The sequence below is a fragment of the Durio zibethinus genome, chromosome 3 (genome assembly GCF_047325235.1).
Source record: "Durio zibethinus cultivar Kanyao isolate XHJ-2024 chromosome 3, ASM4732523v1, whole genome shotgun sequence".
Lineage (NCBI taxonomy): Eukaryota > Viridiplantae > Streptophyta > Magnoliopsida > Malvales > Malvaceae > Durio > Durio zibethinus.
The window spans coordinates 5,848,707-5,862,700 of NC_143164.1; the positions used below are offsets into that span (position 1 = coordinate 5,848,707).

The 13,994-nt window shown below is 29.8% G+C and overlaps 1 protein-coding gene across 1 annotated transcript; it reads right to left on the reverse strand.

Moving 5' to 3' along the window:
- Positions 1–9,298: 9,298 nt before the first annotated feature.
- Positions 9,299–13,314, reverse strand: LOC111290685 (phospho-2-dehydro-3-deoxyheptonate aldolase 1, chloroplastic-like). The gene is made up of 5 exons (XM_022882143.2): positions 12,717–13,314; positions 12,341–12,618; positions 11,408–11,684; positions 10,762–11,007; positions 9,299–9,771 (listed from the first exon to the last, which is right to left on the reverse strand). Exons 1-5 carry the CDS (start codon positions 13,263–13,265, stop codon positions 9,508–9,510), a joined length of 1,614 nt encoding a protein of 537 aa, XP_022737878.1. The 5' UTR covers positions 13,266–13,314; the 3' UTR covers positions 9,299–9,507.
- Positions 13,315–13,994: the final 680 nt, after the last annotated feature.

The following is a 13,994-nucleotide window of genomic DNA, read 5'->3' on the forward strand; positions in this document are numbered from 1 at the left end:
AAAAGACACTCATAAAAGCAAAAACAAGAATATTATGCACACAAATTAGGTGTTGATTTGGCCATGGAATAAAAAACAAAGAATCCTTACATTGCCTGCATCCTAGTAAGAGCTGTGGATGCTTCAATAGCTCGATGCTCTAATTCAACTTCCCTTTCCATGGAAGTTTGTTCCAAAAATAAAGATTATTAGAGTGTAAATAACAACAAAAAGTAAATAAATCAATGTTCCAAATATGAACCATTTTGGTAGCATTATGTGCTACATGTTTTGTTTATGCTTTTCTTTCTATAGAAGCTAGCTCTTCTCATAATGCCTAAGAAAGATGCATACAAAGAGATTAACAAGCTAATAATGAAACAACTGTGTATATATGTCTATATGTGTGAATATACATGCGTGTGCCAACAAGAAAAAACCAATTAGTTTACTTGCATCATCCTTGTCTCTGTCAATTCCCTGCTTCTCATAATAAACTCTGTGTTTGCTTGATGGTATGCAATCAAAAGTATTAACAAACCTCAGATGACTAAAAGACATAAGTCAAGAGCACATATTGATTGCCCATAGAAAAGATAATGTGTGTGTGTGTGTCTTTAGATGTAGAGGCAAAATAAATGAGCAAATACTACATAGGAGAGGGATATATGTCTTTTTATTTAGCTTATAATGCTAAATAGAAGTAAGTGGTAGGATCTATGTCTTTCTATTTAGCTTATAATGCTATTAATGGTAAGATAAACAGAGTTTGTGGTGATAGAAACTATTGTTTTTAAGCTAAACCACATAAATTCACCCATTAAATTGAAAAATTGAAAGCGGCTACGTATATTGCAAAAAAACTATTAAAAAGTTAATTCTAGTTTAACCATCATCTACATGAAATAGAGCTACTCATTCAAAGATAGATGCTTTAACAATTATGACAGAAGTATTAAGAGAAAGGCTTTAATAGACATTTTCACAAACATGCATACTGCATAAACAATCTTGATACATAATAACACAAGCTTCAATCAACCACCATAAATCACAATTTATCACCTCAATCATACACAAATTTCACACAAAAAAATCTCCAAACAACCAAGTTTAACATTTAATACAACCACGTAATCAACTTTCAATCACAACTAACATTCAAGTTTATAAATAACAATCAAAATAACAAATTTTTTCACTTTAAAATGTATCAAACATATTTATTTAGTAGAATAAAAACAAATTTACACAAAAATTTGTATATCTCTCATCAAAGGCAACAACCCATTTTTTCTTCTCTTGTTCACAACATGACCTAGCCTTTTCCCTTTCTATTTTTGCTCTTACATTTTGCTTTCTCTTTTGTTTTCGCATTCACAGCCCTTATCACACACACACTTAAGTTTTTTACTTTATTTATGGGCCTAGCTAAAACACAAAAGCCTAAAATGAATTTGGCTTGAACATGAAGGTATCGGTATCATGAAACTCGAATTTGACTTTGCAAAAGCCTAAAATAAATTTGGTTATTAGAGATTTAGGTTTGGGGTTAGTTTTAGGTTTTGACTCTACAGAAGCCTAAAATGGAAGGGAGAAAAATAGCTTTGCAAGGGAAAAAAAAGATGAACTATGAGCGTTAAAGAAAATTTTAGCCTAAAATGAATAAATAAGGTGAAACAGGGATTATTCAAGGTGTTTTTGGTAGAAAATGCCTTGAATAATCCCCAAAAAAATGAAAATGGATTATTCAAGGTATTTTTTGTCAGAAGCGCATTCAATAACCCCTAAAAATGCCTTGAATAATCCTCTCATAAAAATTGAATAGAATTATTCAAGGCATTTAGGTCAACAAACACCACCAAAATATATTTTTCGTGGTATTTTTAAATCTAAATGATGCTATATAAGAATTTAGTGACGTTTTATAAAAAAACACCGCTAACCTTATAAAAACACAACTTTGTGGTAGTTATTTAAAAACGCCACTAAAAAATAGTCACTAAATCTCCATTTTCATGTAATGTATAATGTAACTAATTTTTTCAATTAAAAGTAATTCAATCACTCAATAAAAGTCTAAAAGTGCTTAAATTTAAGGCATGCCATAATAATTACTAGTGTCATGCCTGCACTACGCTGCGGGACTGTTATTATTAAATGAACAAATAAAAATTTATATAAATATAAAATAATGTATCAATGTATATTACTATTTGTATTTGTAAATATTTTTTATCAACAAAATACATATGTAGTGTCACTTTCATAAATTGAAGACTTTATTTTTTATAATTAAAAATTAAAAATTATTTAAATGCAATTTAAATATGCAATGTAAAGTTTGGTTTACAGATATTTTTATCGAAGTTATAGCATTCAAAAAAATGAAATAGAATGCCTTAAATATGAGTCATTTTGATATATCTTTATCATGTTTTTCATGTATCATTAGGATTGAAAATGAAAATACTACTCCAAAAATAAAAATTTAATGTAAAATATTACCTATGTTATCATAGATGAAAGCAAAATTTTCTTATAGATCTTCAAAGTTTTGTTGTATAATCAATAGTCAAGGCGGTATATAAGCTCTTCGATAACTCAAGTTTTCAAGTACTTGAAGTGGTTGCAACTTCTATTCCTAATATAAAAAAATATAAAAATAATAACAATTAAATTCTTTTTTTTGGGTTCAAAATAAAAAAAAAAATCAAAACCAATTAAACATATGAGTCCGTCTTTGATAACCTGTTCATGTTATCCAATCTCATGTGATGCAATTTTACCTAAATCATTTTGTTTAGAATATAAATGGAAAAGAAAAAAGTAGGGAGATTTGCTTTATGTTTGCATACCCACATCATCTTGATAATTTATCCAATGGTGGTTGTGATATTAACATTAAAGTATAAAATTATTAATAAGAGACAATCTAACACTTACCTCATTGACTAAGGAACTACCAAATTTCCTATAAGAGAAAAAATAAAAAATAAAAAACTAATAATTTAAAAAATTATAATTTAATCAAGAAATAGAAAAGGCAAACTTTATTTATAGCAATAGCAAAGTAAAATTTACTTCTTGTCCAATCTAGAGCAATCTAAAAGAAAACCACATCTCATCTCCATTCTATATACTATGTCATAGCTTGAATTAATTCATCTATTGGAATAAAAATGAATTAATACAAAAGGCATTCAAAACAAGTTTTATGATACCATGAATATTCAAAATTTACAAAAATCTCATTATAAAAAATGTGTTAGTTCATGCTAATTACATAGAGGAAGCAATTTTTCAAGTTGGGATATATTTCAAATACTGATAAATCAGTGTACATTTTTCTAATAAGAGTTCCAATGTATTTTCACTCCATAATCACCATAAAATTCTAGTAACCCATATTTTCAAAAAAGAAAAAATAAAAACCATGGTCATTGAGTCATGAATTCAATAAAAAAATAGATTTTTAAATGTAAGTTACAACATACAACTGCCTAAGTTGACTTAATTTTATGTCGACTTAAAAACTACTCAACCAATAAGGTGAATATTCAAATCATTCCTTGAAAAAATTTTAGACTTTTAATTAAACTCAAGAAACACAAACTAACTACTAATCTAACCTGAATGATTTGATCTCAAATCCAACCATCCTTACAGAATTTGCCAGTGGATCATTTTGATGCTTGATTGTAAATGTTAAATAATTGTTGATAAAATGTTTTTCTTCCTTACAAACAACAAAGTCAACTTTATTTGAATCAAAAAATAAAAAAAAAATACTAAAATTATTCCAAAAAGATGCAGATCAACCTAACACTTACCCCAACATACTGTCATCAACAAGAATGTTTTGTTGATACACTAACATTTTCTTGATCGAGCCTTTTTATTGGAATAACCAATGGAAGGTTGTTTATAATCTAGTCATAAATACGTTATAAATATCAATTATTACTTAAAGAAAAAATGAAGCATTATGATTAAGATTTCTCAAATGAGCCTCGCATATTCACTCCATACTCATCATCAAATTTTTTGTTGAATACCTCATGAAGTTTTCTTATCAACAAAAAAAAAAAAATTATAACAAACTCCTTGATAAACTTATAAGAAATTAATGAGGTACAATAATCTTTTCTAAACCTTCTTTGAGGTAACTCATAAAATTCAAAATTTCAAGATAAACTAGAAAATAATTTGTTTTCCAAGCCAAAGTATAGAAGACATCAAGGTATCAAATTAATTTAACCCTTAAATCTGACAATATATAGGCAAAAGCTAATTGTTGCAAGTTTAAACTACAACCTTTCTCCATTTTTTCTAATAAGTGAAATGTAAAATGCAACATACAATCTCATTATGGAATATTGGAAAGCTTCAATTTACCATAGATAATAATAACTAAATAATATCAAAGTATCAAAACACTAATATTTTATATATTATTTAATTTACATAGTACAAGTTTATACCAGATAAATTGAACGATTTCACTAAGAAGATACAAAAAAAAATCTCACTTATATTTCAGTTGCTGAAACTGCATCCTACTCATTCAACAAATATATCAATTATAAATTGGCATAACAATAAAAAATTAATAAAAGAATATATTTAAAAAATAGAATACCATGGTTCCCACTATCATAAGCCATCTTGTTAATAATGGCAGATTTCCCAGCACGATAAAGCCATACAAAAAAATAAGTCACTTTTGACTACCTACCAAAAGCACCTATCAAAACTTCACTTTAATCTAGATGTCATGACAAAAGGAATTCTAGCTAATTTATCATATCTGAATCATAAAATCAAATAAGTATAACAATAAAAGCTAGAATGATTAACATAGTCTCACTATAGTTAAGTCACCAACATCAATGAGATGAATATCACAGGAAAAAGAAATTGATACTTTCGTATTTAACCCAAAGGAAAAGCTTCAACAATTTTAGGCCAACGCCACATACCATTCTACCAGCCTCTAACCTTTTAAAGAAGGCTCAATTTCATGAAGCTGTGATGATGTAAAAGAACAAAGGCCAAACAATTGCAAGTAACTTTCTTGACTAAAACCAAGTTCTTTATTTTAAGAATCTGGCTTATTATGTTCAAAGGTTCTAATATATGCACCAACCTTCTTCACAACTATATCTTGATAGAACTCCTCCTATCTGAAAAAGCTGAAACAAGATTTAACAAAAAAAATACAAACTATGTAAGTTTTATCTTAATCTATTTAAATAATTTGCTATGAAGTTAAACAAACTGCAATAAACATGAATATGTTTCTTCAATCCCAACGCCAAACTTTGCAATTGCTCTGTCATTCTTATTTAAGATGACAAATAGAATTTGTATACCACACCATGTTATGTCTAAGATATCCTTCTCAAACTTGATATTACTACTTCGATCGAGATTAGTTTCTTAAAAAGTTACTCCAAAATTTCAATATTAAATATATATATCAACATGCAAACCTTTCAAACTAACTAACATCTAGCCTCAATACTTCAATATGCAAATAAATAATACTAATAATAATAAAAAAGAAAAAGAAAGAAATTACAATGCAATCTTGAAAAAGTTTGGCTCTTTCAGTGACAGCTAGCATGATAAACAACGATATCGGCATAATTCTTAATGTTTTGAGTGAGGTTATTCTTGTTTCCAACCTTCATCACTTTGTTCATCGCCATTCTCAACCACAACATGTCGTTTCTTTTCTTTTCTCCCCACCTGATCGATCAACGTAATGAGGTTTAATTAATTTCTTTCTATCTTTTCAGAAATTTACAAAAATATGTTTCTAATTTATTGTTCTGCTAACCTGTTGATATTGAAAGAGAGAATAAAGGCCGAGATGGAGGCGACTGGCACGAGATAGATATGAGCAAAGGTGATCGGAACAAGTTGGGCTAAGGGGCATAAGGTTAGGCCTTTAGTTAGAAATGAAATGGCAAAGGAAATTATGATGGGTTCATTATCGTTTGGTAGGTGAATTGAGTAGATGATGAGCAAGAAAAAGTTATGGCGGAATATGAGGAAAATAGGGGAGAAGTCGGCTCAAATAGCTAAAGAAAAAAATTAGCGACATGCACGCAAATTAAAAATGCTAAAGAAAAAAAAATTGATTGTTAAAAAACAAAGATAGAACATTAGATTTTTTTAGAAGCTTCAAAACCATAAATATAAACTGGAAGACCAAATTGTGAGAAACAAATGAAGTTTCTCTGAATGAAAACAAATGAAGCTTCTGGAGAAAAGCTTTTGACCAAAATTGCCTTTAAACTTTTTTTAATACATCGCTGATGTGTATTATCAATTGCAGTTTGAGGACTGCTATTATATATGGGTGTAGATTTAAATTACCAATATTTGATTTCTAATAATAAAGTTCAACATAATTTACTGAAAACATATATAAAATACCAGTTTATTCTCATCATATTCACTATAAAGTTATAAGTTTTTTAGACCAATGTCCACGTGCACCCCGCTTCCCCATCCGTTTTTTTTTTTTGCCCATTTGAATTAAAAAAAAAAAGGCAATAATTTTACCTTCTCTTACCTCATGGATTTCAGATACTAAGACGTATCAGTATCAACCCACAAGGTAAACTTTCCTATCTCTCATGCCTACCTAACTTGCTTTCATTTTTCTTTCGTGTTTTTTTTTTCATCTAATTGAGAGTATAAATCAAATCACTGCTAATGATAAAATTACAACGCAAGTTCTTTTGTCTTAAACACTATTAATTCAAATGGCTCAAATATTTTTGGTGCTACTATACCTTCACACCCATCTCCATCAACAACCTTTGTCACCAAATTAAATCCTGAATATCCTGTTTTCATCACCATGGCATGCCCTATTTTGCTGCTGGCGAGATACTATCAATAGACTAAATTAACAAATAAAGACTTTATTTTATCCTTTTTCTTCTTATATCAAATTACAGTGCAATTTTCTTGGTTAGAGGAATAGGCATCATATAAAAAACCATAAGCATTTTCCATTGTCCCTTGCATTGTATCTATCAAATATTTATGCATTTATTACTCTTACTCTCTTATGCATGCAATGGGTTGTAATTTTGTGTTTTGAATGAATTAAGTAGATATATATTGATCTTCAATGATTGTGTTCAAATTCGCGTTTTAAGAATTGTATTTAGTTATGTCAACGGATTTATATTTGAAATTTATTCTTCACTTGTTAAAGATTAAATGAATTTATTAACAACTTGCATTGTAACATGGAGAGCATTTGGGGTTTCATGGTGTAAGATTCCAAACTTAAAAAAATAAAAAAAAAAAAATTTTGTTTCAAAAAATCAAAATGTAAAATGAAAATTGTTAGGAATTAATTTTGAGAAATCATTTGAATTGCTAAATAAATATTGCTAAAATAAATTAATGAAAATTAGTCACGACTAGTGTTTACATGCACGTCATGACTTCTAGTTAGATAGACTAGTTCAGCCCTATGGTTATAGCCTACGGGCTTTAAGATTTTTTTTTTTTTTTTTTTTTTTAGATATGAGATAGATGTAGCCCATGGGGAAAGGAAAAGAGTTGATTAGAAATCGAAATTTTTATGTTTTCGCAAGAGCTCTTTAATCTCAAAGGGTTCAGGACATTTTTTTGTATCTTTGAATCAACAAAGAATACAGCAAAAGTTTTAGGTTAAATCATGCCAGAGGCATTATATTTTACAAAAATTTAAAATTTAATTTATATATTATAATTCATATAAATTTAACTCTCTTACTATTTTAATTTAATAATTTTAATCTAATCATTAATTTAATCAATTTTTTGTTATTAAAAATATTAGTGTAACAATTAACTTTATTAACGTAACGTTGACTTATTAATATAACAATTTAGATAAATAAAATTGTTATTAATTATGCAAATAGTTATTATATTTATATGAAATTTAAAATTTAATCTCTCTAATATAAAAGATATTTTGAATTTATTTTATAAATTTTTTAGTTTTTTAAAAATATTATGTTTAATTTTTTTAGTATTTTGAAATCTTTAATATCATTTTTTTGAAAGTTTCGTACTTTTCAAATTTTAACATTTTTATTTAAGTAAAATAAAATAAATTATTATTTTTAATTTTTTGGAATTTTTATGTTTTTCAAAAAAATTTCATAATATTTTATGTTTTAAAAAAGAATTACATTTTTTTTATCTTATTCAAGTGAAAAATAAATCGGTATCAAAAGCTATTGGTATTTTGTTATTTCTATGTTTTACCCAAATTTTTATGCTTTTCCTTCTCAAATAAATCAAACAAAACAAATTATAATATGGTTTATTTATTCATTTAAATATTATAAAATATAAAATATTCTAAAAAAAAGAAAATATAGAAAATTTTATAAAAATTCTAAAAAGTTAGAAACAAAAAATTAAATATTTTGATTAAATGAAATGTTAAAATTTGAAAACATAAAAATTTAAAAATTAATTTTTATTTAAAATATTAAAAAATTGAATTTAATGTTTTAAAAAACTAGAAAATTTATAGAAAACTTCTAAATTTCTAAATATTAAAAAAAATACAAAATACAAAAACTTTTAAAAAAATGAAATTAAAAAATTAAAATTTTGAGAAAAGTAAATTTAATATTTTTAAAAAATTCAAAATTTTATAAAAAATTCAAAATATTTTTTTATATTAAAGGGAGTATATTTTAAACTTTGTACAAGTAAATGAATTAAATTTTAAATTTTGTATGAGTAAGAAACCTTTTATATAATTTAACAATTGATTTCATAAATTTAAATTATTACGTTAGTAAGTCAATTCAACTTAAAATAATTTAACATGAAAGTGAACACCTGCATAATTAAATTAATGGTTACATCAACATTATAATAATAAAATATTAACTGAATTAATGATTAAATTAAAATTATCAAATCAAGATAATACGAACATTAAAATTGTATAAATTACAACATATAAACTAAATTTTAAATTTTAAATTTTTACAAAATATAAAATCTCGGACAAAATTTGACCAAAGTTTTACCTATACCTCTTTCATTTGAAAACTTAATTCTGCTAATAATCCCATGTTCTGCGGATAAAATACTCAAAAGACTTTTAATTATAGAGTTTCAATAATCAAACTTCAAATACTTGACTTTAATTTCAAAGTTTCAATAATCAGAGTTAAAATCTCAATAATTCCAAAATTCCAATGATTAAAGTTAAAATCTCGATAGTCAGTGTTAAAATTTCTATAATTTCCAGTCACCAAAACAGGATAATTCAGCCTTTGATGTCAACAATCTTAGAATTCATTCATAGCTTAATTTTTTATTCCTCTCGAAGCCGTCTTTTTTCTACCGGTATGCACGGATACAATACAGGACATAACTCAAGAATCCCAAAGTTTGTTTTACATATATAATACTAACAAAGTGCAAGTAAAAACTTCAGCGAAAAAAAAAAAGAACAAACATATTAGAGGGCTAGCGGTCACTCTATACCCCTGTGACCAGAGGCTGCTGTGAGCTGATCCTCCTCTTTCTAAGCCGCTCTGCGATGATGAAGGCAAGCTCAAGAGATTGTGACGCGTTAAGCCGAGGGTCACAGTGGGTATGGTAGCGGGAACTCAAGTCATCGAATGTAACAGTCTGTGATCCACCAATGCACTCTGTCACATTCTGGCCGGTCATCTCTAGATGAACTCCTCCAGGATGACTTCCTTCTTGGTCGTGCACATCGAAGAAAGCTCTCACTTCAGCCTGCCAAAAAGAATGTCAATTACTTATGATATTGAAACATAAACAAATGGATATGTTATTCTATGAAATTAACATATAGGTATGACATCATTCACATTTTATGTGAAACTATTAAATTTCCATCTAAATATTTGGTAGACATAAAAGAAGGAACAAAACAACAGGATCTTTCCAAGTGGTATCCAAAGTCAATTGAGGCTCCTCAAAAGTAGGCTTTGAAGAGATTTTATATTGCAATTTGTGTTTGAATCAATCATAGGATAGGGAAATTTGACCACTTACCTACCGAAGACGATTTCTTACCTAAATTTTTATGATCATGTTTAAGTAATCACACTGGAAAGTTTGGTCCAAACAACTTCAAGAAATAGTCCCTTGCCCACCTACCCCACTATTATATGTTTTACTTCAAAACTCTCTCGGTCTCTCCCTAGTGAATGCAATAGTTTTCCTTTGAAACTACAAAATGCAACCACCCCAAAGGATTAATTTGGTTTCCTTACACCACAAATGCTCTAAAGAGTGAATTATCAATGCTAAAATCATGCTTATTACCATAGTTTTGGTAATTGCATTAAACATAAAGCAATTATTTATAGACATACCTCATTTACTAAAGGATTCAATAACCAGATGCAAAGAGAATCAGGTTTAAGCTAAAACTTCAATATAAAATCGATTCTAGATGCAAACAGAATGCACTCCATTTTCTCTAGCATCAAAAGTTAGCCTATCTTGTCATGTTCATAGTGGGAAACATCATTTATGCTAATTACAGTCCTCATTTACTATGACACTTTCCTATTGTGAACAAGGTAAAAGTTCTACAGCAAAAGATGTCAGAGAAACTATTTACTCAAACTCTGTAGTTTCCCAGGTTTCCATAATTTAAAATGAAGTGACTCACAAGCCAAATGACAATTTATGCCCAATAGTGAATTATCAGTAACTAATCCTTAACAGTAAGAGGCTAAGTTTTGAGTAACATACTCTTATGGAATCGAATGGACGAGTTTTGAGACCGCAAGGAGCCTTTATGGTGTTTCCATGCATAGGATCACTAACCCAAGTGACAATTTGCCCAGCCCGGCGGACTGCCCTAATTAGATGGGGAAGCTTCACTCTCATGTTCTCAGCACCCATTCTTGTGATCACAGTTATCCTTCCTGGTTTGTTCTGAGGGTTCAAAATTTCAATCAGCTTGACTAGCTCGTTTGGATCCATCTTATCACTAACCTGCAGCAGAAGAGCCTCTTTGTTACTGATCTCAGTCTCACCAATTTCTGATCAAAACTCATAATTATTCCCAAAAAGAAAAAAAAAACAAGTATTACAACAGGACACTTATCAAATTAGGGTCTGCCTTACAAGTAATTCAGCAAATTACTAAATTTAGATGTATAAGATCCATATTTCAATACCTAGTTCATTCTTAGACAAGAGTTAATAACTGAATATTTAAAAAAACATAATTTAACAAGAAAACATAAAAATGTAATTTGACAATATAGCACCTGATCCAACATTCAGCTCATTTAGTTGGGAACTTTCATGCACCTTGGTTTTCAATGAAGAATTTGTTAACTTCTTTTTACAAACCTATAATTGCTTACAGAGTAGACTTAGATGTAATTACCTTAATTCCAAGAGGATTAGCAACTCCTCTCAGAAACTCAACATGAGCACCATCCAATTGTCTAGTACGTTCTCCAGCCCATAGGAAATGAGCAGAACAATCATAGTAACGGCCTGAAGTAGAATCTAGCCTGGTAAGTGACTGTTCATATGGCAAGAGCAAGCACTCATGGGATGTCCAGAATTCAGTGGTTGTCATGATAGGATGGTCAACAGTAAGTCCAGCCGCAGCCATGAATCCAAGGGCCTCATCAACGCGATGAGCTAGTTCTCGGTACCTGCCACGTACCGGAAAAGGTAAGTAAATGTGAATTTAACCTTTTCAAAAGTTATGATCTTTTTTTTTACCATAAAAGGAGTATAGAACAGCAATCAAAGACCCAGCCCAAAAAAGCAAAATAAATGAAGCAAAACATAACTTCAAGAGGAAAATCCCCATGTGATGTCGGAGTTACAAAGAGTTTAGAATATAAACTCCATCATTCATGCACATGACAAAAAGGAAAAAAACAAATGAAAGTGTAAATCAACTGATAAAAGTTCAGGTTCAAAACTTGTGGATTCTTAAATAACCAATCAAAAGAACACTCAAACAAAATTTCCAACTTCCAAAAATAAGGGTACCTTGGAGAACTTCTAAAAACAATAAAACTTGCTGCCACATAGATAAAAACGGCACATACAAATTACAAACTTAAATTATCCATTAAACAAAGCAGAAATTCAAACTACAGGTAAAGAACAAAACAAAACAAGTGAAAATGACCAAATATCACGAATTCCGTATTAAACCACCTTATTCTGCATCAGAAAATTCCAAGGAAATATTAACAAGATAGAAATTGTAGACTGAATCAAACCAAACCAAACCAAACCAAACCAAACTAAAAAGAGAAAAGCAAATCCAATTGAGCCAAGATCTAAAATTTTTTACCTATCTCCCTGCTCGCTGTGTTCGGTAAAATCCAAATTCCATTGAGTAACCCTTTGCATAGCAGCATAACCTCCAGTAGCAAAAGCTCTCAAAAGATTCAAAGTAGCTGCAGATTGACAGTAAGCTCTAATCATTCTTTGGGGATCAGGAATCCTAGACTTCTCATCGAAAGCATCCCCGTTCACATTATCTCCTCTGTAACTCGGCAGCTTCACTCCATTCTTTTCCTCGAATGGTTCCGACCTCGGCTTCGCAAACTGCCCTGCCATTCTTCCCACCTAAAAAAACAAAAAAGAAAAGAAAACAGAGACATAAGCAAACTCTTACGTGAAAATAAAAAAATATTAAATTGTTTGGGATAGTTTTGAGTTCTTACCTTGATAACAGGCATTTGACCACCGAACATCAATACGGCACCCATTTGAAGAAGGATCCTGAAAGTGTCACGAATGTTATTAGCGTTAAACTCTTTGAAACTCTCAGCACAGTCTCCACCTTGCAACAGAAAAGCGTTTCCCATGGCAGCTTCCCCGAGCTTTTCCTCGAGACTCCGAGCCTCTCCAGAAAAGACAATCGGAGGAAAAGCATCGATGGTATGGAGAACCGACTCAAGCTCCGCCTGATCCGGATATTCCGGCAACTGCAACGCCTTCTTTGACTTCCAGCTATCAACGGTCCATTTCCCGGGAACCGCATTTTGCGGCGGAGTAGTGGCGGGTGCAGCAGCAGATTTGGTAGCGGCGAGTGGAGCAGTTGCTGGCTGCTTAGCAGACTTATCGGAGACGATGGGGTTCTTAGATGAGTCGGATGAATGAACGGCAGAGATTCGAACAACGGACAAAGGCTTGGCTTTAATGAAAGGCCTTGATGGCTGAGATTGAAGGAGGGATTTGGTGGGAAGAATGGACGAGCTGGTGAGAGCCATTTTCGTCAAGGAATGAATTTTTTTTTTTTTTTGGGAGAGGTCGGTACCTGAAGAGGCAAAGACGAAGACAAATGAGGGTTTTATAAGAGAAGGCGCAAGACTTCGCTTGTGTTTTTTTGGGGTTATGTTTCGCATGAGGGCCAACTAAGATGAAAAAAAAAAAAAAAAAAACATGACGGTGAGAGAGACTGGTCTCCAGTGGGGACGTGGTTTTGGTGGTAGTTGGGACTAGGGGTGTTTGAGGAAATTTACATTTTTGGGGGTATTTTGGAAAAAATATATTTGTCTTTGTCCAAACATGATCGGGGATTCTTTGAATCTTTCCTTTCCTCACCTACCGACCACATTGTATAATTACACGCGGCGCAGTGTAGAGCCGAGCCGAATGTGTCAGCCTAACGTTTTTGCAACATTTGATATGGACAATTTTATTTTAAATTGTATACAGAGAGAAACATGAAATATCTTATGTTGATCTATTTCTATCAAACCAAAAATAATTAATAAATAAAAATTAAAAATTATATTCGAGATTAATTTTTTCTCACAGATTTTGTTTTTTATAAAAAAATTATAATTTTAAAATAAAAAATCCTATAAATATTTTATATTTTAAAATTATTAAATATTATTTTTTAAAATTAATTATATAAAATAATTAAATTAAACTTTAAGTTACATGCTTATGCTCTTTTATCCCACTTTACCTTTTTTTGCTTTCAACAACTC